General features: G+C 33.9%; 2 protein-coding genes across 4 annotated transcripts; both read right to left on the bottom strand.

Moving 5' to 3' along the window:
* Nucleotides 1124-10342, bottom strand: LOC109724101 (spermatogenesis-associated protein 20). Of its 2 annotated transcripts, XR_002219831.1 has the most exons (16): nucleotides 10184-10338; nucleotides 9449-9521; nucleotides 9259-9280; nucleotides 8807-8885; nucleotides 8512-8544; nucleotides 7737-7885; nucleotides 7500-7656; nucleotides 7106-7346; nucleotides 6455-6696; nucleotides 4893-5156; nucleotides 4685-4795; nucleotides 3493-3717; nucleotides 2969-3172; nucleotides 2415-2591; nucleotides 1533-1801; nucleotides 1124-1424 (listed from the first exon to the last, which is right to left on the bottom strand). XR_002219831.1 is itself a non-coding variant. In XM_020252784.1 (15 exons), the coding sequence occupies exons 1-15, from the start codon at nucleotides 10307-10309 to the stop codon at nucleotides 1589-1591; spliced, it is 2316 nt and encodes a 771-aa protein (XP_020108373.1). In that variant the 5' UTR covers nucleotides 10310-10342; the 3' UTR covers nucleotides 1124-1588. The 2 variants fall into 2 exon arrangements, 1 of the variants encoding a protein (XP_020108373.1); XM_020252784.1 differs by having other exon boundaries at nucleotides 1124-1801; nucleotides 10184-10342.
* LOC109724074 (zinc finger CCCH domain-containing protein 5-like) lies at nucleotides 12594-21155 on the bottom strand. Of its 2 annotated transcripts, none has more exons than XM_020252724.1 (7): nucleotides 20972-21155; nucleotides 20332-20480; nucleotides 18622-18687; nucleotides 18367-18483; nucleotides 18044-18262; nucleotides 17421-17717; nucleotides 12594-13608 (listed from the first exon to the last, which is right to left on the bottom strand). In XM_020252724.1, the coding sequence occupies exons 1-7, from the start codon at nucleotides 21000-21002 to the stop codon at nucleotides 13228-13230; spliced, it is 1260 nt and encodes a 419-aa protein (XP_020108313.1). In that variant the 5' UTR covers nucleotides 21003-21155; the 3' UTR covers nucleotides 12594-13227. The 2 variants fall into 2 exon arrangements, with proteins under 2 accessions (XP_020108313.1, XP_020108314.1); XM_020252725.1 differs by lacking the exon at nucleotides 20972-21155 and adding an exon at nucleotides 18780-18808 and having other exon boundaries at nucleotides 20332-20430.

The following is a 27303-nucleotide window of genomic DNA, read 5'->3' as shown; positions in this document are numbered from 1 at the left end:
TATTTTACAATAGACAAATTCAGGATTCAAAATTAGATTGGATCATCAACGAATTGGATTATTCTTATTTTAGAGTGAAATGAAAATTAATTAAAAGATTCGTATAAAACAAACAATAACTATTAAAATCAATAAAATTTATTTTTAATTTTATAATCTAAAATAGATGGAGCGAATAAACCCTTTTAATGAACAATAGATATAATAATTTCCCCGTTAGAAGGGTCGCTAATATGTATTCCCCCCTATACAATAATTATTATTATTTTTTTTCGCCCAAAAGTGGAGCCAATACCTAATGCGTGCAACTAACAATGCACCAAAAAAAAAACAAAAAGGCATCGCACACATCAACATCAGCCCTAGTTTTGTAATGCGATGATTGAAAACACTATGTTTATAATATAAAAGATGCAAACATTTTGAATCACTAACAATCTTTATATTCCTTATATTATAAAGGGAAAACTTCAAAAAACACCCATGTGATTTCGTACTTTTTCATTTTAGTACCCTTTGATTTAAAATGTATCAAGTTAGTACCATGTGATTTCGCACTTTCTTACTTTAGTACCCTGTGGTTTAAAGTGTATCAAGTTAGTACTCTGTGGTTTTATTTTTGTATCAAGTTAGTATCCTATGATTTTATTTTTGTATCAAGTTAGTACCCCGTGGTTTTTTAACCATAGGGTACTAAAGTAAGAAAGTGCGAAACCACAGGGTACTAACTTGATATACTTCAAACTACAGGTACTAAAGTAAAAAAGTGCATAACCACAGAATACTAACTTGATATATTTTGAACCACATGGTACAAAAGTTAGAAAAAATGAAACTACAGGAGATGTATTTGAAATTTTCCCTATTATAAAATGACAATTACAACTGCCACCAAAGACAGCAATCCCGCAATCCGGTCTCTGGTGTCGATCGCAACTACAATTTTATTAGTTCAAAATTTTTAAAATAGTTTTATAGTATTAAAAACAAAATTTCGTGCTTTTAAATATTTTGGACCTTTCATAATATAAAAATCGTGTTTTTAGCCATTACATAACCAAACTAAGCCTTAGTCCTCATCAAGATGTTCATATAGAACAAATAAGTCCATAAAAAAAGCAACTAGAGACATGAAAAGCTCTTTTATTGCTTACTCCTATTAACAGTGACCACCAGCTTCGTTTTTATTGCCTCAATAAACATTTTAACTTACATACAAACAAAGAAATGTACAAAGCAACATCCATATACAAACTAGGAAAAGTAGAGTAACCTGGTATTTTAGCACACTTGCACTCGCTTAAGTTTCATTATCTCGTGATTATTATTATTATTCTGTTACTATTCCAGGAACACTACAGGTTAGAATAGCCGTGCCAATATACCTTCTGAGTTTATTTGTGATCCGACATGCTATTTCCAACCTGCCATTAATCAATCAAATAGCAACCACCGGTCGTTAAGTGCGATAATTGAAACCCAGGGTAGTGAAGCGCAAGTGTGTTAAGCCAAAGGGTGGTTATGCAAAGTACCTCTATAACCTTCATTTCTTACTCATTACACAGAGAGAGAGAGAGAGAGAGGAGACTTAGGCAGATGATGAAGCAGCCACTGCAGTTTTATTCAGTAGTGTGTGGAGGGCATCTGGATCAGTGACTGGCGGATTGCAGACAAAGTTGTGGCACACATGGGCCACTGCAGGACTATCAACGGGGCCGCTCCTCGCCATCTGGGCTATGTTTGGGTTGTAACTGTCCCAGAACTCCATCTCCTCTCTGTTTCCGGGGTCAATTTGGATCACCTGTAACTCATCAACAGGAAAACCAGAGTTATGTAAAGAATGATAACAGTAGCATACAAATAAAATCTAATTTTGTATCCACTTAATCGTGACAGTCTTTAAGTTTTTGAATTCTATTTATCAGAAAGATTCAAGAAAAAAGAAAAAAAGAACTTCTACTGATCAAGAATCAACTCATTTTGAGTATCATATGATAAGAAGAGGGGGGGAAGAAAACAACAAAACTGTAGAACTGAAAAATATTTAATTTCACCGATGAGATATGGATCATAATATAGCGCTACGGTGTACTGAAACATGTAAAACCAAGAAGGTAAAACCACAAAACGGAACACATTGAAATAATAATAACAAAAAAATCCTATTCTTACACTCCTTTCTAGGTTTTCGTATAATGGTTTCTGCTATGGTTATTGATTTAAGAATCCTATTCTTACACTCCTTTCTAGTTTTTCGTATAATGGTTTCTGCTATGGTTATTGATTTGGTTTAGTATAGAAACATTCTGTTGCTTGCTTAAAGTTTTGCAGAAAAAAGATTGAAAATGACACAACTGTGAGTCTTCTAATTCCATATTGTGAAAGCAAAAGAAGAAAGAGGGTCTACAACTCACACTTCGATTAGGATCATAAGAAGCAAATATAGCTGCAACCATGCTTTGGTACTCGGGAGACGCTTTATCTCCTACTAGCACAATTTGCTTCCTTAACGGGGCATGCAACATGTCGGCTGCACAGCACATCAAAGGAACAGCCACACTTTGACTGGTCAACCTACCTTCAAATACTGCCTGCATGGTCATTGCAAGAAAGGAACACGAAAAAGCATGAATAGCAGTTAAAAATAAAGTCATTTTGCTGCTCCGAAGAATTGGCTTTTCCAAACTTTATCATTTGATTTAACAAGAGTAGACATTTTGCAGGACTTACTATCAGTGAAATAATCAGGCTCGGAAAGAGTCAATAATCAACAAAACAAGGGTCTAATTCCAATTTTGCAACTTTTGTATCCAAAGAGTTTGATCCATTTTTTACGCTTTGATACTTGTCCGACTTGGAATGCTTTTTCGAGATTGTACAAAGAATTCTCAAGGCGAACATGATTATCCATTAAACAATGAAGGTATGTTCATAACCAAGACTCTAAATTGCAGGAGAAAGAACTTACCAAAAGATGCTCTGCAGTACCTCTGTAGTTTTCGGATCTTGAACCAGCTACCAAAGATGACAATCTGATAAGATTAATCGCTGATACTGAATTCCCAGACGGCTCGGCTCCATCGTGGTCTTCTTTTACGCGGAGTAGGACAGAAGGGTCCTCTCCTGGAGTGTTGAAATAGCCTCCTCCATTCCTATCAAGAAACAGCTCATCCTGCAAAGTTAACCTTTTTAAGTAAAATACAAATAGAATCCTGAAAAGGCTAAAAATGCAACAAAAAACTCCCATAACTATACGAATTTTCAATACATTTTATCCCAATGACCTATAAACGAAGTGATACGCATTGCCTAAGGAGCACTAATGTGAAAGGAAATAGTGCTGAAAACTTATGGTTTGAGGGTTAGTATGTTTGTTTCAACATTCAAGGTGGTAGAGTGAGAATCACAATATAACTGTAGGGTTTCTCTCCGCATTTTATGCTTCCTGAAAATATATTCATTAATATAAAATAAGATGGTAATATTAATTGCCTGAGTAGCTTGCAGTTGAATTGCCCAGAACAGCCAATTGGTCCCACCGCCACTCTCGTAGAGATCTAATAGTCCTGAAATTAAGAAGGCGTAATCATCCAAGAATCCTGGTGCTTTTGATGGGCCGTTTCGGTAGCTATGTTGGAGCCTGCTTGTGTCTGTGTCATAGAGTCTGCTCTGGATAAAATGTGCTGCCTTCTCTGCGACTTCCAGGTACTCACTTGGCTGGAATATGAAGCCATATAAATTTATCAAGTATAAAATGCAAATGGAATGATGAAAACTACTGGAAACGTCTAAATGTTCATCCTACGAGTGGATGACATAGACGAAAGAACTACTTAATTGGCCTGAGGTAATTGGGAATAGTCACTCCAATAGAATAGTCACTCGAATACTCCTATTTCATTTAATTTTATTTTTTAATGGGTCTTCCATCGTTTGGGTTGAGATCAAATAAATGCAGTTTTCATAAAGTGTATCTTCTTGGTGATTTCGATCTAGCTTGTCATATAAATGGATAAACACATCAGATTTATCAGTATCCATGCAATAGAGATGTGACAGCAGTATGCCACGCAGCAGGAAAGATTTGCAAGTCAATTTTATGAATTGTCAATTAGATCCATAAAGTTTGAGAGAGAGAGAGAATTATTCTAAAAAAATTCTCTGCCTCCACATGAAGGAATAAGCTGTTAAGTGAAGGCCAGGCACATTTGATTTCCAACATACAGCGGCAACTATTTCTAGAAAAGCTATTAGCATTCATGTCAATGATTGTCTTTTTGAAGCCATCTAACTACAAAAGGCTCCATATGCATCAATGTGGTTACAACTAATATGAGTGAAAGATGATTATCTCCATCCATCTTCAACTATATCTCAGATTTTAGCAGAACTGAATGACCATTTTATATTTGTGTACGAAAGTTGAGTTTGTGCTACAATTGTGAGAGTCATAGTGGCTAAACCACCAATAAATAAAAATATGAAAACTCGATTTTACAATGAAAATTATTTCTTTCTTTCCTCCTTTCCTTTCATTCATCCGTTCTTTCTTTCTGCCTAATTCTTTTTCAAACAGATTCACACAGCAATTATATAGGACATAAGAAAATTACAAAGAAAGAAAGTGGAATTGGAAACTTGCGGCACTGGCATATCTGTAGGTTATCATAGGTATGAATCTTACATCACATCCAACGACGGGGAAATAGAACGTTGTTTCTTTTGATTCCGACTTGAGAATTTTGGAAGCTCTTGCAAATGATGATATGGCAAGTCCATTCCATGAAACAATTACCTAAACAAGAAACCCCCTTTTAAAAGCTTATGAAACATGTTGACATAGAGACAAAGGAGAAAGAAATGCTTAAACTAGTAGAATATAACAAACAAACCTTGTCGTCCAGATGTGGCCTTGGTCTTCTAGTCCGTGCGTTAAACAGCCTTTGTCGACCATCTCCAAGAATGTGAGAGTATTCATCGACAGATTTGCTATACTTTGATGCCATGTAGGTAAGTGGTCTTCTCTCTATTAGCACATTCTTCCCTTTAAATTCACTGTGAGGATCACTCATCCTTGAAAGATCACAGTTCCCAGAAGATTTAATATAGTAATGATCCTTAAATAAATTTGCATGATCTCCGACAATTTCTTCAACCTTTGTAAGAAGTTAACAAGAATCAATCAAATAATACCAAATTATGTGAAGCCAAAATAAAAAAAGATTTCTCATGAATGCATTAAAGTGTATCACCTTATGCTGATTTGCACCTTAACTCGGGAAAATATATCTAGTCTATGGTACGCATATAGATACACTTGCTACTTTAGTAACATGCTCACCCCTAAAATACATACATATGTACCTAGGTGCCACAGACCGGCACGGGACACGACTCGGACATGGTGACTCAACAGCTTTCAAAAAATTAGGACATAAACACGGCATAGACACCGCTAATAAAATAAAATATAATTATTATAATAATATATATTTATTATATATAAAATATTAATTTTGGTAAAATATTGTTATATTTCTTATATGAATGAAAGTTAATAAAATTTTCATTGATAGTTCATATATTTTAAGAAAAGAATTTTTTCACCATACATAATTTATTATATTGTCAAAAAAATTTGTATATATTCATCAAAAAGCTAAAATATTTATCATCTTACATTATATACGCATAAAAAAGTAAAATGAAAATATGTATATATTTTTCTAAATTGTATGCACTATGGATTAACATTGAACGCGTGTCCAAAAAGTGTCCACATTGGATACATGTTCGATACGGACACGCGAGGCTTACAGAAGTGTCCATGATACATAGATATGTACACATGTACAAATGTATAAACACGCACATCTATACATGTGTTCAAACTTAAAGGCATGTTTGACCTTAATAGAGCTTCAAGTGCTGTATGAATAAGCGCTATTGTTGAAGCACTAGCAGCTTTTCATTGAAATTTTGCCACCCCTACTTCACACTACAGTAGAAGCTTCATATTGCAGCTTCTGCTTTTGGTAAGTAGATACTCATTCCACCTTCTCACCACAACAAAAGATTAGGGGGTTTTGTTTGCTAAATGGCTAGCTATTGCTTCTCAAAGTAAATAAGTTGTTTTAGAAGCTAGGCCAAACAGAGAACATCCATTTATACTTGTCTCTCTATGCCCTTTAATTTCTTTATATAAAATATACTTTATAACATCCACAAGATATCCTAAAGATGCATTGAAATGAGATCATCATTTAGAAACACAAGACCGTACATAGCTTGCCAACTTTATTGGTAGGTGCAGCCTGAAAATTCTGCTTTGTTATTCATCAAGAATCAAATGTTGTATGTACCTTGGAATAGAAATTCAGACTGTCACAAGGAGAACCAAAGTACAAGACAAACAGCTGCTAAACCTGATAAAATGCTACGAATAGAAGCATACCTCTTTGCTGGTCCAAACATAAAATGCTCCTTCTTTCTTTCTTGCAGCACCTTCATACTCAGCACTGTCGGCATCTTCAGCAGAAAAAATTTCACCCGATTCTCCAAGCATATCTCTCCTCAAGTAATCTAGAACATCACGAGCCATAGAAGAGTAGAAGTTGTCCTTTGTGATCGAAAACATATCCAAGTAAATATTGGTCAGCTGTCCCTGATCATATAACATCTTTTCGAAGTGTGGAACTGAAAATGTGAAAAAGAAACAAAAACAAAGTCAACCATTACATGAAATTTATTATGGATGAAATCCACAATTTTTTTTTTTTGTATTATAGATATTTCTGAGCTATTTACAATATTATTTTGGATTAAATGCATTCCACATAGGTTTATAATCATTTAAAGCTGTTTTACAAAGCAATTGTGCACAAAATCAATAATTAGGCTTAACCGCTTTTCTTATGTATCATCATTATGAAGACAAATTATGTAAAGATAGAAAAACAGACAGTCTTTAATTCTTCACTGATAAATTTCATTTGCAGTGGTGCTAATTATACCTATAGTTCATAAAACAGGCTGCCTTACAAATAGTGAAAATGAACAACATGTATCTTCATAATGATGTTTTGGAATCAAAGAGAGCTCTCACCATGCCAACACTCATCTACACTATATCTATGGAAGCCACCTCCAACATGGTCATGTATGCCACCTCTAGCCATGCATTGCATGGTATGGGACACCATCTTCATAACATCCCTTGCCTCGTTGTCCTTTCCAGCATCCACAAGCTTCTTGTACTCATATAGCATGATAAGTTCTTCAACAGGCCTAGGAAACTTTGGAGCAGAACCGAAGCCACCAAATTTTGGATCATAGGAGCTTGCTAGCTACAAAGAGGAAGGATGACGTTAATTGAAGGTTGGAAGAGAAAATTACAAAATGATTAGATTGTGTGTTCCAATACTTGATACAGTGATAAGAAATTTGAAATCATAGGGAGAGGAGATCCATCATGAATAGTTCTAGTACATATCACTTACCTGTTCAACACATAGTTTTAGAGAGCCATGAGCAAGCTCATCTGGAAACTTCTGAGACTTTGCAGTTGCAGCTAATGCTTCCGTAAGCTGCTCGATTGCAAGGGTCCCACCCTTCTCAAGCATTTCCCGTTTAGTATCCCAGGCTTCCTTTACCTTTCTGTAGATGGTTCCTTGTAAGAAGTGAGCGAGTTTTAAACTGAAGCTTAAAAAATGTCATGAGATTTATTTTTTTTGCACCTTAGAACAGTCTTAAAACCCGGTCGCCCATACTTGTCATCTGGAGGAAAGTATGTTCCACCCATCAAAGGTTTCAGACTAGGAGAAAGAAAGGCACTCAAAGGCCAACCACCGCCACCATATAGGGCTTGTACATACGTCATATAAACCTACAGAATTAAACTTATTCTTAAGAAAACAGAAAGGAGATCGCCGTAACCTTTGACTTAAAAGGAGGAGGAGAGAATGAACCAATAATTAAATCACATTTGAGTGTAAGGTGAGCATAATAAATCTAGCTTGAACACAGATATAAACCAAATATTCAAGCAAAACTCCAGTCCATCAGAAACTATTTTGAATTCAGTAAGAAGCTTGTTTCAAGAAAAAGAAGAGGGTAACAATTTGTGGAGACCCTATAAAATATAGGTCATTTTGGAGTGGAGACCAAGATTTTATTGTTTGATCTGCACCCCCTTAGTTTTTGTTTTTAATTTGATTTAAATTATTTCCATCAATTAATTTAGGGATTCCATTAAAATTAGCTACTCTATCAGCTATCAGCCATCAACTTTTAACAAAATCCAGAAATTCCATAAATGAAACGTGGGGCCAGAGGCATCAAATTTAAATGAATCACCAACAAATGTGACGAAAGGCCCATATTAACTAATGATACTCGAGAAGTAAAGTTAGAGGACCTAATTCAACATGGCCTAGAGTTGAGGAAGTCCTTGTACATTTTTCACAAAGAAAGAAAAAAGAAAAAGAGAAGCATTATAAGATATGATCATACCTTATCAACATCAGGCCGCTCCTCACGGTCCACCTGTTAAAACTAATGATCAGAAACCAGCGCACAGATGCAGCAGAAGTTCTTATCTGTATACCTTCATAGTGCCATATCATGAAGTTGACAAGAAGTACTTTTAAGGAAACAACGGAGCTGCAGATTGAGCTAATTCGACACTGATAATGAACATTTAGAATAATAAGACATGAAAAATACTAAATGCTCATTGTTTATGCAGATTAAACTAATAACAATGCGAGAATAATTGATTTCCTAACAATTAGATTCAAAATATTACCTTGATGCTAACAAACCAGTCATTTAGAAGCTTAGCAACCTCTTCATTCTCAAAGGATTCAACTTCCATTACATGGCACCTGCACAATTAAGCAAAAATTACATTAACATAATCCATGGAAAGAACTGTTTCTGTCTTATAGACATTTACGAGGAAGAAGAGACAGAAAATTGTGGATACAATGTTCGAGGAAAGAAGTTTTCGTATAGAGGTATGTAAATAATATAATAGAAGCTACTGCCTGTCAATATAGTTTGTTGGCTATAAAACCAAATGAAACAACTTTGTAAATTCAAGAATATGCAACAGAAAGCATTGTTAAACTAGCGCGTAACTGATTGTACACACACCTAAATTTCAGCTATCCAGAATAATACTACAAACCATGTGAGTAAACGAACTCAATGACATCATCTAAAATAATATATCAGCAGAGTTATCGATAGACTCACCAATGGCATGTGCTGTAACCAACTTTATATCACCAGCCAGATCCATGACAAGCAAAAGTAAATGTAAATTAGACGATGTCATAAATCATGTCAAATATCAAAACCAAAACTTTCACATTTCTACAGGCAATATATTAAAGAACAAAATGTACCAATTAAAAGAAAATTAGACCTATACGACTGTACTTACTTGACAGAAAGATAGGAACATCTCTTTTACGGGCTTTTTCGAAAGCCTCCTCTCCCCATGGGTACCAATCAACCTTTAGCAAGTGGATACACGGGTAAAATATGCTTGCAAATTAATTCTCGAGGAATATGAGTCAATTAACTTCAATAAAAGCTTCAATACTGTTCCAGGAAGTACAAATAGTATATCATACACCATAAAACAGACCTTATTTTCATGTTGTCTGCATATATATACATGATTCAGAAGTGGCAGATTATACGGCGACTCATACACAATCTAAAGGAAGGAAGCCGTATTGCAACCTGAACTTCAGCGCGATTTGAGATCAAAATGCAAACTTTATTTAAAAAAGACATTCAATAACCTAAACAGTATGATTTCGTGACCAAAAAACCACCTTCCAAGGGGCAAAAAAAATATTGTTCAGGTGGTCTTATTACTCATTATCGAAATTCGTGAAGTGGTTTCAAATTGCACTAGAGTTCAGGGTGGTTTTCGATTAGTCTCCCAATTTTCGGGATCTAGCTATACTTGTAACTAGTCGGAGTGTCCAAATTAAAACCAAATCCCTGTTAAACCATAAAAAAACTCGAATTGAGGTAAAACTCTGATATTTAGTTCCAACTAATCAGGAAACTCCGAACACCCATCATACGATTCGTTCGACGAAATGCCGCAAAGAACACTACTTCGTTAGCGAACGCGGGGGAACTCGATCTGACGAATCCGTACCGGGTTGTGCGCGTGTTGGAGGAGGTAGGGGCTGTGCTCGGCGGCGAGGCGGTTCGTGTGTCGGCGCTGCTGCGGCGGAGGCGGCGACGAGCTGGATCCTGCGGCGGCGGCGGCGGCGGCGGCCATGGCGGAGGCGCGGAAGCGACGGGAGGAGGAGGAGGAGGAGGGAGGTGAGGGGAAGGAGGGGTTTCGCCATTGCCGTACCTCGAAGAGACGAGGAAAAAGGGCGAAGAGAGTGTGGAATATATAACAATAAAGAAAGGTAAAATATACGGAAACCCCCCTCAACTATAAACAATTCGGATAGTCGTCACGTACTCCTTTTTTTTTTTCTTTAAACAAAACAAAAATATACCAAACTTATCTAAACTATTGATAATTTTGAATCTACTACCTGACTGTTCAAAAATTTATTTTTAATACCTANTTTTTTTTTTTGTCTTTTTTTTTGGCCCGGATCCTTCTAGTCGTTTGTTATGTACTTGGAAAGAGAAAATTTTTTTATTCATTATAATTAAAAAAAATTGGTACTTTTAAAGAATTTATTTATAAAATATGGTTCATCGAATTTTTAAATATGATAAATTTAGTTCGAATATAGAAAATATATAACTAATGTGAAATTAATGAATGATTTATTGGGCATTCAAAATTTTTATTTATACAACTAGATTTAAGCAGTAAGTGATTATCATTTGTAGCTCAAAAAAATGTATAGCATTAAATTAAACAACAAAAATAAATTTTCACCGCACAAAGACTAGTTTTCTAAATAAAATTTTTTTAAAAATTATTTTTATAATTATAATATTTTTAAATTTTATTAATAAAAAAAATCCGCCCAAATTCCACGGCAAAGAGTCTTGTACATTCCTATATTATACATACTGTTTCGAAACAGGCCTTTCAAGTTTACTTCCTTCTATAAAAAAAAGTATTTTTAATTTTTAATTAAAATTATAAAAATTTAATTCAATAACAAAATTGTCTAATTTGATAATTTTTGAAAGTGAAGAATAGTTAGAAGTGATTCGACCAAACAGAACCACCAACGGCATCACTATTAAATTTAATAAAATTTTTAACTTTGCCAACTTAAATAGTTCAAATAAAAAAAAAAAAAAATTCAATGAATTTAATCCCGTATAATTTATTTACTATAATCACATAGTTCTAAGAACTTCCACATGATTTACCCTTACTAAGAAAAAAAGACCCAAGCATAATTCTAACTGTTTAGCGCAGTTGGTTGATACCTAAATTGCCAATCAAAAGATCGAAGAGAAAAAAATTTGATTTTCTGAGTGCATGTTTGAAAAAGAAAGTGTTAAGTTTTAGACTTCCCGGAGAAGTAACATAATGAAAGACTAGTTTAGAAGGGTTCTTGGAGAGGTCACACATCCTCAAAAAGATGCAATTAACCTCTTTGGGGCACCCTTTTTATCCTCTCTCTCCTCATGTTAAAATGTTAAAAAATATTTTAAAAAAAAAAAAAAAAAAAAAAAAAAAAAAAACCCAAAGGAAAAAGAAAATTAAAAAAAAAGTTTAAAAAATAAAAGATGCCCTGCATGATGATGCAAACAAAACCGCCTCAAAACGAAAAGACAAAAATAAAACCAAAAGTGTAAACTGTTTGATACTCAAACTGTGAGATAGGTGATACTCTTGACACTTAAATTTTAATTTATTATAATATCTGGCTTGAGCTTTTAAAATTGTTATAATCAAATCTCATAATCCAATTTAGTCCGCTAAATACAGACGCAACCCTCGTACAAAAGTGATATTGCATCTTAACCATTGATGCATCATTAATCACAACTTTGCTATATTACTCCTATATTAACGATAAATTAATATTTAGTCAACTAAATTGAGTTGTTAAATTTAATTACAACAATTTTAAAAATTTGAACCAAAAATTACAATAATTAAAGTTTAAAGACCAAAGTATCACCCGCCTTATCAAGTCCCACGCCCTAATTTAGCTAACTAAATATTGATGCATTGCGGACAAAAAAATGATATTGCATCTTAATTATTAACGTATCATCAATTACAATAGTGTTATATCATTTCTCTATTAGTGATACATCAATATTTAGTCAATTAAATTAGGTTATATGGCTTAGATTGCAGTAATTTTGAAAATTTAAGCTAGAAATTATAACTAATTAAAATTTAAAGACCAAAATGTCACCCACCTCATAGTTTGAGGACTAAACATGAAAGTTACCCAAACCAGAAACACCAATACCGACAGCGAAGACGGCGGCATCCCTGCAACAACATCTAGGGCACCTTATTTTTATTTTCTAACTTTGGAACTGAAGAATAAAAGAAGAGCCCTAGAAGGGTTCTCAAGGGGCATAATAAGAACCCTATTCACTTTTCTGAACAAAACAGCTGATCAAGTTCAAGTTTACATGCTCAAATATATAAAACATTCATATCCATGTATATGCCAGCAAGATCTTTAACTGAAACTGATAATTCTAAAGCCTTCTGAATACATTTACACAATGGTACAGCATTCATTGTTGATGTAATAACTATACACGAGTCCCGCAAATTCGGCTCAGAATATAACATATATATATTTATAAAAACTTAGATAAGTGAGAGAGGCTAATCCAAGCAGTTGTTTTGCATGTGAGCATTTGCTTTAAAGTGCGAAACCGACCCCTATCTGAGAAGATAATGTGCCGAGAAAGGTGAATCTCTACATCTTAGGGTGGTGGCGAGCAACAGAGAATAGTTAAGTAGATTGATCTTGCTTTCAATTTTTAGCAAGGCAATTATTAAGATGGGAGGGTTGAATAACTTAGTATAATGTAGATTTGCCTCTTATATGTTGGTGGGCCGATTATTGACATGAGACTAAGTTTACAAGGATAAAGGTTGTATGAGAATAACTAACAGAAACTAACATGGGATAAGGGAGGATGAATGATGGAGGCACAGGCAATGAGAATTGTTCTGGAGAAGATGGGGAAAAAGATCTAAAAGAACATGTTTTTCTTCCCTTTTGGGTTTTCTCAGTTCTAACCGGAGATCTCACTCCCATGGCTTGTGGAAGAAGCACTTACAGCGACCAGAGAGGTTTGTGGGTGAATGAAGGCGTGAGGGGCATACCCTCCTCTTGAAAAGATCGAACCGATGGAGCCAGAAGCGCTTTCAACAGAAGCCATTCGTGATGAGGCTGAATCCTTGGTAGTAAAGTATTCGAGCCGTAGATCTGACGATGAAGAGGATGGAGCCAAAGTTGCGACAGCATAACCGATCGGGTAAGGAGCAACGGGCATGTCAGAGAGTGAAGAAGCTGAAGGGCTATAGCTCATTGACCCCATCGGATGGTCAAACCTGCATGCTGGCCCGAATTTGCATTCTCCATGCCGCATGTAGTAAGTGCAAGGCTGAGCATCCTGTAAAAGAGGGATGGTTAGAACTTGCTTAAAACATGGGAGTTCCAAATGCTAGTTATGAAAAAGGAAGAAAACAAAGGACATTTTGCAATCACTGCTAACGAAAATTTGTATCAAGGATAAATTACTTGAATAGTAAAACTCTGTTTCATAAAAAATTCATCAGAGAAAAAGTTGCAGCTAACTACTCAAGTAATCCAAATTTCTCTCCATAGAACACACAAGGACGATACATACATGCCCAAAAAGATTCTGGGTTGCAAGTCGCTTGAGGTCAGCTTGTTTTTGGCTCTGTCCAAGCTCTCTCATTTTATTAGTGACCCAAGCTCGAGACATGGTTTTGAGCATGACTAGTGGGATCACGGGAGCACTAATCGGGTGTAACTAGCTGGAGTTTAGCATGAAAAGGCTTAATTTTGGATAAGCATGGAAAAATATACAGTTACGCTACAACAGGAAGGTGAAATTAATATCAGCGCGGATTAACATTCTGCATCCTCTTGGAATAAGTCAGCTGGTTCAAAATCCTCCCTGCAGTAGGTGAATGCAAAATGTTTGTCCGCATGATATCATGTGACATCAACGCATACTTGCGCATGCGAGAGAGAGAGAGAGAGAGAGAGAGAGAGAGGTCACCCAATATTAAAGAACATAGGATCTATCATTGCCTACAGTACAAGGCAGCAAAAGACAATAACTTGAAGCCAACATATAAAAACCAAGTGCAATGAAACAGAAAATTATGTATAGCATAATGAATGAAAACACCATTTAAAAGTCAAAAAGTAAACAATATAAAAGATATTTGTAAACTCTATACACCTGTATTACCATATGAAATTATAGTCATGGCATGAATTTCAAATAAACTATCACACATTTTAGCACTTTAACAAACCAGAACTACTGTTGAAAAGGAAACACCCAGGACTTGATAGACTTCGGTTCTAAGCTACTAAGTAACTAAAATTTGATCATTTTAGTTTACTATGATCCCAGAAATAAAAGGAAAAAGAATTGAAACTGACTTAAGATATCCAAAGTATCACATGTAAGAAATTAAACAATTAATCATGCAGAGAGGGACTAGGGAGTAGTGTCCATTATTCATGTGATTTAGATGCCTCATGCCTTAAAGAAAACTTACCACCTTTATGTCATGGTCATTATGAATTCAGCTATATGCACGTGCAGCAGCATCGTTCATAGGCTTACAATCTGATGATTGCAGGCTAGATTCTTAAGAGTAGCCACTTCATGCAAATACCAACTCAACAATAAAAGTTGAACATAGTTCTCCCTTGAAGGCGTTTGCATGCACAGAGAAGCTAAGGCAGTAAAACACATCTATGCTGTATGTTGACTTATTTTTACATGTCGTGTAATGAAGCTTTAGCAGCTTCCAGAAACAAAAGAGTTTAAAAACATGATTTACAAACTACTTAAGCGTCCAAAAAAAAAGCATCACGGAAAAACACAGAATAAAATAGGAAGCTTGGGAAAGGCTGATTCAATAAACCAAGAATACTATTTGAAAAACAAATTAATCTGGCATTCTTTGTAGTGAACATCAGGGGTATCAGCAAATGGTTTTTAACATCTAGTGTTTGTCTGTGGACATCAGTGTCCTAGTTAATTTTGCCAATACTCAATAATAAGATGCTTCTTTTAGCCATTGCGTCTGTGTAAAAAACTTCTCACTGGAAACAGTCCTACATGCACCAAAAAGTGAAACTAAATAATCAAATCTATCTCAAGCATAGCATTATACAAGTTGTGAAACGGATTCGTGCAAATGTCTTTTAGACCATCATACTAGTTATATTAAGGACATCAAAACTACTATGATCTGAAAGCCAGCTCATTTAGCAGTAGTACTTGATCGAACGATTGTCATATCTTTCTTACCATATATGCAGTTGGCTGCCGAGAAAATTTGTAGCTGAGAGAAACAAACAAGTTGACCCTATTTTGTCTACTGTTCTGATGCGGATAATCTGGACACTGGAACCAAATACTTGGCAAAAGAAAATTCAGAAAAAAAAAGACACCTTAACTGCCACTTACCTTGATGTTCCAAAAGGCAACATCAACAATAACATGAGGCTAGTCAACTTATCTCATATTTTCTATGCTATTGATGGCTGCAGAGTTGAACTAAGATCTTTTCCAAACAATGACATCCGACAGCCAAGATACTGCAGAGCATAGTGCATCTATCTTAGTTTGGTGCGTATGTCATCCAAGTAAAGTACAGGCTTAAAAATCTCATAAAAGAAATTTTAAATTTAACACAAATTGAAGGGACAAAATCATAGAATAACAAGAATAAAGGGCTTTTTTTGCATTTAGCCCCCTGAAGAATTTTTATTTTAAAAGTAGCCCTATCAAAATTTAATTTGCAAAAATGGCCCTACTCCTGCCACGCAAGCGCCACGTCAGCGCCACGCGGGCGGGGCTGGGGGCGGTAGTTAAGTTAAACACGGTGAATCATTCACCGTGTTTAGACACGGTGAATAATTCACCGTGTTTAGTACGTATTTTTTGTAGAGGAATAGGGAGTTAGGGATGTTAATGGGGTATGGATATTCAAAATATTATTCGAACCTAAACCCGAATAAATTATTTTATATACATAATTTATTTTTACATATTTATACAATATATAAAATATCCAATAATTTTTATTTCTTAGATCTTCATCCAATCCAACGGTATAAAATATCTAATAATTTTAAAAATCTATACCATTGGATTGGATGAAGATCTAAGAAATAAAAATTATTAGATATTTTATATATTGTATAAATAAATAAAAATAAATTATGTATATATATAATTTATTCGGGTTTAGGTTCGAATAATATTTTGGATATCCATACCCCATTAACATCCCTAACTCTCTATTCTTTAAGGAAAAAATACGTACTAAACACGGTGAACCATTCACCGTGTTTGAACACGGTGAATGGTTCACCGTGTTTAACTTAATACACTGGCCCATGCCCAGCCCGCGTGGCGCTGACGTGGCGCCTGCGTGGCAGATGCAGGGCCATTTTTGCAAATTAAATTTTGATAGGGCTATTTTTAAAATAAAAATTTACTAGGGGGCTAAATGCAAAAAAAACCCAGAATAAAAATAAAAGTTATAAAAAAAAAAAAGATTTAGAGATCTGCTTAAGTTTATACACTGTAATGTAGAAGAAATACTGAACTTTCAAAATCAAATGAATAATATTCTAGCAGTGACATAGTGAACAATCAAAGTAAAAATTCCAAAGAACTTTGAAAAAAAATTCAATATCCAAGCATCCAGTTTGCTTTTCGATAAACAATAAATTAAATAGAAGTAGGCCACTTGGTCATGTACTATTCACTCAAGTAAAAGACTTGTTCATGTCATTATATGGTTCTTAAGCACTAGAAGGATGCAACATATGTGTAATGCTAAGGGGATAGGAGCTACTTTGCAGTCTCCTGACAATATAATATTCCAAAACTTAAAGCATTTCCTCTAGCAACGTTTGCGGCTGACTGAAAACTAAATCATGTTAGCTTCTGTCTCCAATAAAATTCATTGCAGATACTACAATTGACCGCCAAAGAATACATAGTGAACCACATGAATATGGTTCACTCAGCAGCTTTTAAAAAAGTATATTACAAATAAACAACATTCATTTAGTCATAGTTTTGACTGCTCGATAGATGATATTCATCTCTTTGTTAAAGGAAATAGTGCCAGTAGAAAACGGCTAAATAGTAATGAAAGAAAAACCAAAAAAGAAAAAGGAAAAAATAAAGATGCATACCGGGCGAAGAGGTAGACCTAACGGACTTAAATGACAATCAGTTTTAGCTATGCTCCTGTTCGGAGGATGATGGTATTTACACGTAGCTCCAAATTTACAATCCCCTGTCCTCATGTAATACTGGCATTCTGGTTGACCTGGCCGCTCAGGAAATTTGTGGTCCCCTTGACCACTGCCTGAAAACCCAGCTAAAGAAGACCCTGGCTCTAAGGGAGCTGCCTGGTGTGCTATATTGTAAGCTGGCCCAGCTTGAACAGTTTGCTGTCCACCACGGGACAACACAGGACTCACAGGTGCCTAACTCACAAAAACAAGAAATCAGTAGAACAAAATCCCAAATATTCCATGAGAAATTATTGCCTACCTGCTGCATCACATCAGCCGTGCACCATCCATTGATCCTCAATTCATCCTATCTCACAATTCAATACCAACTGCTTGTTGAATTAAAACCTATTTTTTGATGGTGGAGTCAAAAGGATGAGATGGAATGGAGGGCAATGTACGTGCTGACGTGGTACAACAACCGGGTGCAGGCAATAATTTCTCATATTCCATTTGAATCTCATTACACCATGAAAAGACAAACAAAACAACAATATGTTCCAGCAGGTTTTACAAACCGGATAAGGCATAGGGAGCACTCCTGGAGAGACCATCATCGGACCATAGGATCCTGACACGTATGGTCTAGGCATTACTGATGTTCCAAGCTGCATAGTAGCTAAGGGTGGGTATTGTTGAGAAGAAGGAACTGACGAAGGCTCTGGATGATGAAATTTACAAGTCAAACCAAACTTGCACTGTCCCGTCTTCATATAGTAGGAGCATTCCTTCTCTCCCTGAAATTTGTGAAGTTACCATCAATATCACAAACCTACAACAGTGTTATCTATGTAAAACCCATTAAAGCAACGGTATTCGGATTGGGTAAAGAATTTCTAACCGGCCGTAGTGGATATCCAAAATAATTAAGCAATACTTGCTGAACATGTCCACCTTGTTTTGGGTGGTGAAATTTGCATGTAGAACCAAATTTGCAAGTCCCATTCTTCATGTAGTACTGCGGTACCAGTATTGCAGTATTTCAAACAGAATAGAAACAAGGCATCATTAGAAGTTAAATTTCCATCATTTTTAAGGCTCAGCATTAACATCAATTCTAAATTGAATCTAAATTTAAAAAAAAAACGCATAGTACTGGGCATTCAGGTTGCCCAGGACGCTCTGGATACTCTACCATTCCACTCCTTCCAGTTCCAGGCAACTGAAAACAATATAATCAAGTTGCCAAAGGAAGTACCAAAGAGAAATTGATTTAGCTTTAATATCTAGTTGCTCAAGATTGTAAAACTTTACCACCTCGCAGTTCTGGCTGAAGCTAAAACCTGCTGGTAGAATAGAGTATGTGAAAATTCTATTATTCATCAAACCAATGTAAGGAGGGTCAATAAGGATTAAGCAATTAAATCTTTATTTCCATGGACCTTTACTGAACCAGATGATTATCACATGCTCAACCTTAATGGCATTTAACGGCAAGTCCTAACAGTCAATTGGAACAACAATCTCAACAGTCAATTGGAACAGAGATATTACTACTTGAACCATGGTAATGCAATTGGGCTGTACCACAAGAAAGTAACTCAAAATTTCTCACTACCAATAGTGAACAGTAACTAAGCAAATCCTAACAACAATTCACTTTCTTCAGCAGTGCATTCGATTAAAGGCCTATTGAACAATACATGCACACTGAAAAGAAAGAAGATGTTAATAGATTAGACTACCAACAAAGATAAAGAAAAAAAAAAGGGACCAAAGCTACCTGAAGTCCTGAAATATTTGTGATTTAGAACTTTAAAGCATTGTTTGGATGCATGAACATCTTATTCAACACGTAGTTTTGATCCACTCTAGTAGCTCAGTATGTTTTAGATGGCGAGTGTGATCAAATGTCTAGAATGCTTTTATTATCTCTTTAATTCCTGCATTTACTGTTTTCATAGGAGTAGATCATAATTTAGGTAGTTTGTAGCTTGTCTCTGTAAACTAAGCCCTTGTGCTCGTCTCCTGCATTTTGTAAGTTCTCTAAATTCTAATGAAAAGTTTGCTCATTCGGCTCAAAGTTCAGCCAATTGATTTGTTAATTTGTGCCTCTAGTATTTTAAGATATTTCAGCCGAGTAAAAACCTGGTTGAGTAGACCCCTCCTTAGCTTATTGCCTAGTTTAGAGAGGTCAGATCCTTCGCCTTTGAGGGTCATCATCACAGATGAATGACAACCTACTGAAGATTTGACCCGGTCAACCGACTTTGGTATTTCAGCTCGCAAACACCAAATAAGAAACACCAAATAAGTTATTATTCAGTATCTTATTCTGAGGTCCAAAGAGGGCCCGAAGTTTTGATTTCAATACCTAACCTTTCTGAAGTTCTAATTTCAGAATCTCGTCATTAGGAAAGCTGTTGGAGAAATTTATTGCTTGCAACCAGTGCACTGGTACATCCATGCACATTAATGTCATCAATCCTACATCTCATTGCAAACCTTCCAATCAAACCATCCAAATTTTAAGTATCTCGGAGGCAGCAATCCATTAGGCGGCAAAGATTGAAGTATGAGATGAAACGGAGGGAAGATGGTAGAGCCGTACACAGATGTACAGATGCACATGGTGCAAGAAATAATTTCTCGAGTTGTTGCACAATAACAGGTCTAAGATACTAAAATCAAATTTTCAAAAATTTCAGGAACTACCTTCTAAAATCCAGTGTTCACTTTAGAGTTCAAGCACTGATTTGCAAATGACCCATAGGTAGATAGTCTCTTTCCTAATTCTTCACCTTTAGCTTAATTTCAAAAGATAAAAGAGTATTATTGAGCCCCAGAAGAAACTAAAATCCCTTACCAAAGCTCCACTTCGATCACGCGGGTGATTGTATCGGCATCTCTCCCCAAATGAACATAATCCGGTGCGGAGGTAGTAGGTGCAATCCGGCTCACCGGGCCTCAGCGGGTAACCAGTATTGCCTCCCAATCTCAACCTCCACATTGGCTCTACCACAAAAGCAACACAACAACAAGGATCAAAACCCTACCAATCCAAAGCCCACCCCAAACACACAACAAAACCTTGCACCATTTACTCCACCAACGAGAAATTCACCAAAAATATAGGAATAAATGGCGAAAAATCCAGGGAAATCGCAGCCCAATCCCAGCCTCCACATTGGCTCTACCACAAACAACACAACAACAGAAATCGCAACCCCAACCAATCCAAAACCCTAAAATCACACACAAAACCTAGCGCCATTCCACTACCAACGAGAAATTAATCAAAAAAAAAGAGGAAAAAAGGGGGGAAATCCGCACCCAATCCCAACCTCCACATTTGTTCTACAACAAATCCCAACAACAACGATCAAAACCCCCCCAAACCCCCGTAAATGCACAAAACCCAGCACCATTTCCACAACCAAGTAGAAAAATCACCAAAAAATCAGCCAAAAAAGGGAAAAAAAATCCGGGGATCGGGGGGTGAGCACCTTCGAGCCCGGTGTCGCGCGGGCGCTCCATGGGAGCCTCGAAGCCTCCGGAGCAGGGGAATGCGAGGGCGATTGGAACCCTAAAAGGGATCGATTTGAGCTCGACGAGGTCCCCCCCACTCCCTCTAAAGCTTCGTTTTTTTTCCCTTTTTTTTTTTCTCTCCCTCTCTCTCTCTCTCTCTCTCTCTCTCTCTTCGTTTTCGAAGGGTTTTTTTTTCTTTTTCTTTTTCTTTATTTTTTTTTTTGGGTTTACTCTCTCGTTTTCGCCTCCTTTTTCTTCGTGTCGGTTTTGGCACGCGCCACAGTACCCTCCATGAACCGGTACTAGAAGGTTTGGCATGGACCGGTGTACCACGTAATCCATGGACCTGGAAATTAATTAAATTAGTATTTTAGGCGTCATTTGGTATTATGTTTATTTTTCTTTAAATAAAATTTTATATATCAAAAAAAATATAAGAGTAGATAATGAATTACTTAGAATCTTTTCATCCGAAATCTTTAATTGACAATAAAAAATAAAAAATAAAAATAACTTTCACTTTTAAAAAAATTTAAATAAATTATAATCTATCACTTAGTTAGATAAATTACAAGCTAATCAATTATAATAATAATAAAAATATTTCTTCGTCAGACTAAATTATATAGAATTCGCGTTTGAAAAAATATAAAATTGACAATAATAAATAATGGGGCCTAAAATTTTCTAACAAAAGTTTTTTTGTGGCCTCTTAAATTTAGGATATTTTGAAATAGTCTTTCATATTTTTTTTTTTTCTGTAATTGATATTTTGTAGCCTCAGTTGGTAATTAGTCTGTGAGAAATAAATTACATTTATTTTCAAGATTTAGAGAAATATATTTAATAAACTAAAACTCTGCATAGATAAATCTGTAAAATTTTAGAATATTACAGGAATACATATGAAATTAATTAATTATTTCTTTTCTACAATTATAAATTACATTTTTTATTGACCCGGTCTAGTAGACCAGGTCTACGCAATGTAATCTCCTTTCCTAACCGGTGTTCCACACCCACCACCTTTATTTATTTATTATTATTATTAAAGAGAAGTTATTAATACGAGAAAACACCCAGAAAATAAAAATAAAATAAAAACATTGAATGCGAGAAATGCCCATGACCGCCGTGCGAAATGACAAAAATGCCCCTCCGTGGTTCGGTCTACGCCCACGTGTCCTCTCAGTGGAGAGAATCTCTCGCTTTGTTTCTCTACGTACGTAAGTGGTGACTTGCCCACCGAAAAAATCCTATTTATAACAATTCATGTTCAAAGATTCTAATTTTAAATACTAATTATTATTATTATTTTTTTTAAGAAAGAAATGCACAAAGCATGTAACATATTATACTTCTCTGGTGCCCTAATAATTTCATATCCGATGAAAAATTGATTCTAACTAGAATATATGAGACCTACATGCTAGTAATAATAACTGAACTTAAGTATTTTGGACTGGTGGTTTGGACCCAACGAGCGAGTTATTATTGCTGGCGGATTAGGTTGTTACAATTTCTCTTTCAAAAATTACTTAAATAAGAGATAGAACGCCTACACCATAAGTGACAAAGAATTTAATAGTTAGTCGATCTTCGAGATCTCTAGTATGAAGCTTAATTACTTTATATTTTTAGTTAAGTTTTTTTTTTTAAGAAACTGAACGGAGCACAAAACATAAAAATACTGACCGTCCTTAATGCAAGTGGTAAAAGGCTTGATGATTGGTATCTGAGGTCCCAAGTTTGAAACTTAGTTGCTTTACATTTTTTACTGAGTGCGGATAGCTTTTAGCACAGTTAACTAAGCTTTGAGAATAAAGAGTATCGACCATATCCAGTACAGTTGGTTAAAGATTTGATAGTTGGTGACTGTAACTGATATAGTTGATTAAAGATTTAATGGTAGGTATTCGAGACCTATGCTTCATATTTTCTACCATTCTTTATTATTTTTTAAAAAGCAATTAAATATAATTTTAAATATTCTAAAAGGTAGGAAATAAAGAAATGTCAAACTAAACATAATTTTTCTTTTAATTATACTGGAATATTGGATTATTCTATAAATAAAAAAAACACACCCTAAAAGTATTTGATTTTTATATTATCTTTTTTAAAGTTTCTCAATTATTTATAAATACTATTACTTATTACTATCAGTTGATTTTGGGTTATTCCCAGATTAGTTTTATTTTTTATCTTAATTTCCAATAAATAAAAAATAAAATACCTGTTTACTCCATACTTATTTTGGAAAAAATTTATAATATTCTGGTCACATATTTTATGATCTAATGAATCACAATTATCCCCTACAATTCATCTATTCCATCATAAGTTATAAAAAAATATTTTTATTATATATTATATATATATATATATTTAATTAATTTATTGTATATAGAATGTACCTGTTACACTGGTGTGTAATTTTGTAAAGGTGTGGAGGGTAATTTGGTCATTTTGCATTGCCCGAGCACCACGAGACTCTTGTAGAACCGGAAACGGACACTCGAGAGTACGTAAAAGTCAAAAAGAATTCCAAGATCCAATGATAGAGCGCCACGTGCACAGTCCAGCGACCGGGATAGTGAGATTGTTACCTGGACCAGGTCTACCATGTAAGCCGTGGACCGCAAATGAATTACTATGGCCTCATATCGTTCGGCTTTTTTTTTTTTATTTGTTTAAACAATATTTTTATGTAATTTGATATATTGGAAAAAAAATTAGTTTACAATGTATTCGCCTAAGTGATAGACGATAATTTATTTCGAAAAATTTTGAAAGGAAAAAAAGATTATTTTCAGATTTTTATTTTTTCTTACCAAAATAAAAAGAATTGTAAGAAATTTACTTTCTACTCCTATACCTTTATATATATATATAAATATATATATATATATATAATTTTATTTAGAAAATAGAAAATAAAGACGACACCAAATGAGGCCTATATTTATGATTTTTATAAAAAAAATAAAAAATTTTCTAGTAGCGCACCTTGTTTGCAATTTATTATTATACTAGTGTAGACTCCTGCGCGATACGGCGGATAGAAATTTTTAAAAAAAATTTAAATATAAAATATGCATAAAAAAATTTATCATTACTAATCCAAAAACAAAAAAGAAGAGAATGAAGAGAGATTCATATGTACTGAAAAAATTAATATTAATATGTCAACTAATAAAGAATGACAAATTTATAAATTTCAAGAGTTCGGGAAGCCAAGTAAAATAATTAAAACTTTAGAGAGACATACAAATAATTATCTCTAAATTAATTTTTTTATAAATATTTTTAAAAGTTATGATAGTTTTCTGCTTAAATTATTCTTGTAAAATATAAAAAGTATATAATTAAAATTTTGATTCTCTAAAACTTGTCTAAAGTTAGTATTTTTTATCTAATAAATTTTATTTATAAAACTTAAAAATTTATATGGAAGAAAATTTACAAATGAAGACAGTTATAAAATAAAGGGGCTCTTCTCAACCTTCTTTTTTTGTGGAAGTCTAATAATTTTGCTTCTTTAACTCTATTTTTGCAATGCTTCTTTTTTTTTTATTAGATTTTGAAATTCTCTTAAGTATTTTTTTGCTTTTATTTTGTAAAATTGCTTAGAAAAAAATATAATATAACATGCATTTAAAAATACAGCATAAAATTTTTTTTTGTGCACTTACATTTATTTTTATCCTCACGAAAGCTTCTGTAGGAATTAACCTGGAAAAAAAAAAGTTAAAATAAATACTTTATAATTGAACTCATAAGATAAAATTAGTAGAGAAAAAAATCAAAAGAAAAAAATAACAATTGCCTTACTAATTAACAATAAAGACTATTGAATTAAAAGTAGAAAATAAAATAAAATATTGAAATGCCATTTGAGGGAGAAAGAGAAAGAGGGGGCATATAAATGGCAAATATAGGATTAAAAAATTTTAAGAGTTATGAAAATAGGTAGAGTAATTTTAAGAAGAGGAAAGGTCTCATGAATAGCAGTTATCTATTAAGGTGTAGCATTAAATTAAGAATTAATTAGGAAGACTTTAATGAGAAAAGATACAGTAATTTGAAAAGGCATGTTAACTTTATATGAAAAAATATGGTAATTTAGTAACTTCCAAAATTAATTTATAGTGAATAACTATTAACTATTCGAGAAGTCCAACAGTCTTGTATACAGTAATAAATAATATTATATTATTAATTAGTCATTATTTGCTTTATTTCTATTGCTGTTTTTTTTTAAAAAAATTCAAAAAAATGATGTTGTGCCACATCAGCTTTATCTATTGGGGATTCATATAAGGGCCCGTTTGGTTCGAGTTATCCTGGCAGAATTACAGGCAATCCTGCCAGGATAACTGTATTTGGTTAATCCGCTATGTAATCTAATCGTTAATGTAGCATTGCAAATCGAGCAGGATTACATCAAAAATATTAACGGGAGGGGGGTCGTGTATCTTGCATTACTGAAACCCGTTAATACTACCTATTATGTAAAATGACAATTTTACCCTCCAACAATCCCAAATCTAATTAACAGCATTATTTTCATCTCTCTCTCGCCTTCCCCCCTCTCTCTCGCACGTCGCTTTCTCTCTCACGCCGTTTGGTTAATGATTTTTTTTATAGATGAGTTTTAAAATTGAAATTTATTTGTTATTGTATGATTTTTCATTATGTATAATGATCTTTTTTCTATTTATTTTTTTATGAGTTGAAATTAATTTTTTGCAACGTTAATTTTTTTCATGTTAGGTCTTTTTATTTTATTTTATTACTTATTAATATAATTAATTTGCTACTGCAAATTATATTTTTGTAAAAAAATAATATTCAAATGACCACAATAAGGATAATTTTGGAAAAAACTATACTTTTATGTCAGAATTACTAAATTTTATAAACTGAATCAAATGTATTAATATTATAAACACTGTAATATAGCATTACATTACTGCATTAAACCAAACGCTCTAATGCAGCATCAGTAGTAATCTCACGCCGAGATCCAAGAAACCTGAATATGTCGAGATACTTCGTAATATTACATAACTCGAACCAAACGGGCCCTAAGAGTATAGATGATTTGGCTCTTATTCGGATGTCATAATTTATTTGTGGTAATTTTTTTTCATTTTTTTTTGGTGATTGCGCATTAAAAATTTCACACTTATATATATATTATATATATATAATATATATATATCATACTATATAATATATATATATATATATATATATATATATATATAATGTAAATTACTATTTTACAAAAAAAAATTTAAACAATTAAACAGGTTACACGAATCGATCGACTTACTCATCGCATTTAATAAACCATAAATATTACTTGTATGCTATATATGAGCGTAAATCTTAAAACCTCTCTAGACCCAAAAGCTAATTATTTTTTTCATATTAGTCTTATTATTTTTTTTTATCTTTAATATTAAAATCTCAAAAGAAATGTCTGAATTTTTAGACGAGAGAATATGAGAATTATACCCAATTAATTTTTTGATATACAAGTCGTAATTCTCTTATTAGTAAACTGTTTGGATTAATTGGATGTTAATTAAACCTTGACCTATTTATTAAGTGGGTCAAGTTTGAGCTTGACCTATATATTTCTTATATTTATATTTGTGGCGTGACTTATTTACTAAGCGACAACACAAATTGTCACCTCTAGTTGACAAAGAGATCAAATGGCGAATCAACGGTCCACGGATATAGCGTGGTAGACCATTTCCATGCAATAATTAATTTCTTACGTTAAGCAGGACCAAAATTTGATGGGAACAGTTCGTATCCACCGTCCATCATACTTTGAGGTTTGTGTAGTCCATATAATGGACGGTGGATAAAATCGTCTTACTCGGTAAGGGTTTGATGGTTGAAACTCGAAGTTCCAAATTCGAAATCTAATTGTTTCATATTAATTTCTAATTAATTGAACAAATCAGATAATTTGTTATCCTTCTCTGGAAAAAAAATTAAATCAACACCATTTATTATATATTGCTCGCATGCATCTCCAAAACTTTAATTTGTGAATTTTTTGAAGAATGGAAATTGCGTAATAAGTGTTCGGTTCCTCAAGAAATCGCGAAGAACTGTTTTTTGTCAAAAAAAAATATATATATTTTCTATGAAAAACACTAGTTTTATAATTTTTATTTTTGAACAAAATTTTAGAAAACAAAAAAAAAGACTTTTTTTTTATAAAATCTTGAATTTTTTTTTCAAAATATTTATTTTTCTTAAAATTCAAACTAACAAAAAATAC

Source organism: Ananas comosus, linkage group 18 (assembly GCF_001540865.1).
Source record: "Ananas comosus cultivar F153 linkage group 18, ASM154086v1, whole genome shotgun sequence".
In the NCBI taxonomy this organism is placed as follows: domain Eukaryota; kingdom Viridiplantae; phylum Streptophyta; class Magnoliopsida; order Poales; family Bromeliaceae; genus Ananas; species Ananas comosus.
This window is presented reverse-complemented; position numbering and strand designations above follow the sequence as displayed.

Coding starts and splice junctions, on each gene's coding strand:
- LOC109724101 (XM_020252784.1), bottom strand. CDS start 10,309: ATGGCCGCCGCCGCCGCCGCCGCCGCAGGATCCAGCTCGTCGCCGCCT. Junction 8,886..9,258: donor GGTTACAGCACATGCCATTG/GTGAGTCTATCG, acceptor TTAATTGTGCAG/GTGCCATGTAATGGAAGTTG. Junction 3,718..4,684: donor TCCCCGTCGTTGGATGTGAT/GTAAGATTCATA, acceptor TTCATATTCCAG/CCAAGTGAGTACCTGGAAGT.
- LOC109724074 (XM_020252724.1), bottom strand. CDS start 21,002: ATGGAGCGCCCGCGCGACACCGGGCTCGAAG. Junction 17,718..18,043: donor TGCTCCCTATGCCTTATCCG/GTTTGTAAAACC, acceptor TTTGTGAGTTAG/GCACCTGTGAGTCCTGTGTT. Junction 13,609..17,420: donor TAGGTCTACCTCTTCGCCCG/GTATGCATCTTT, acceptor CCTCTTTTACAG/GATGCTCAGCCTTGCACTTA.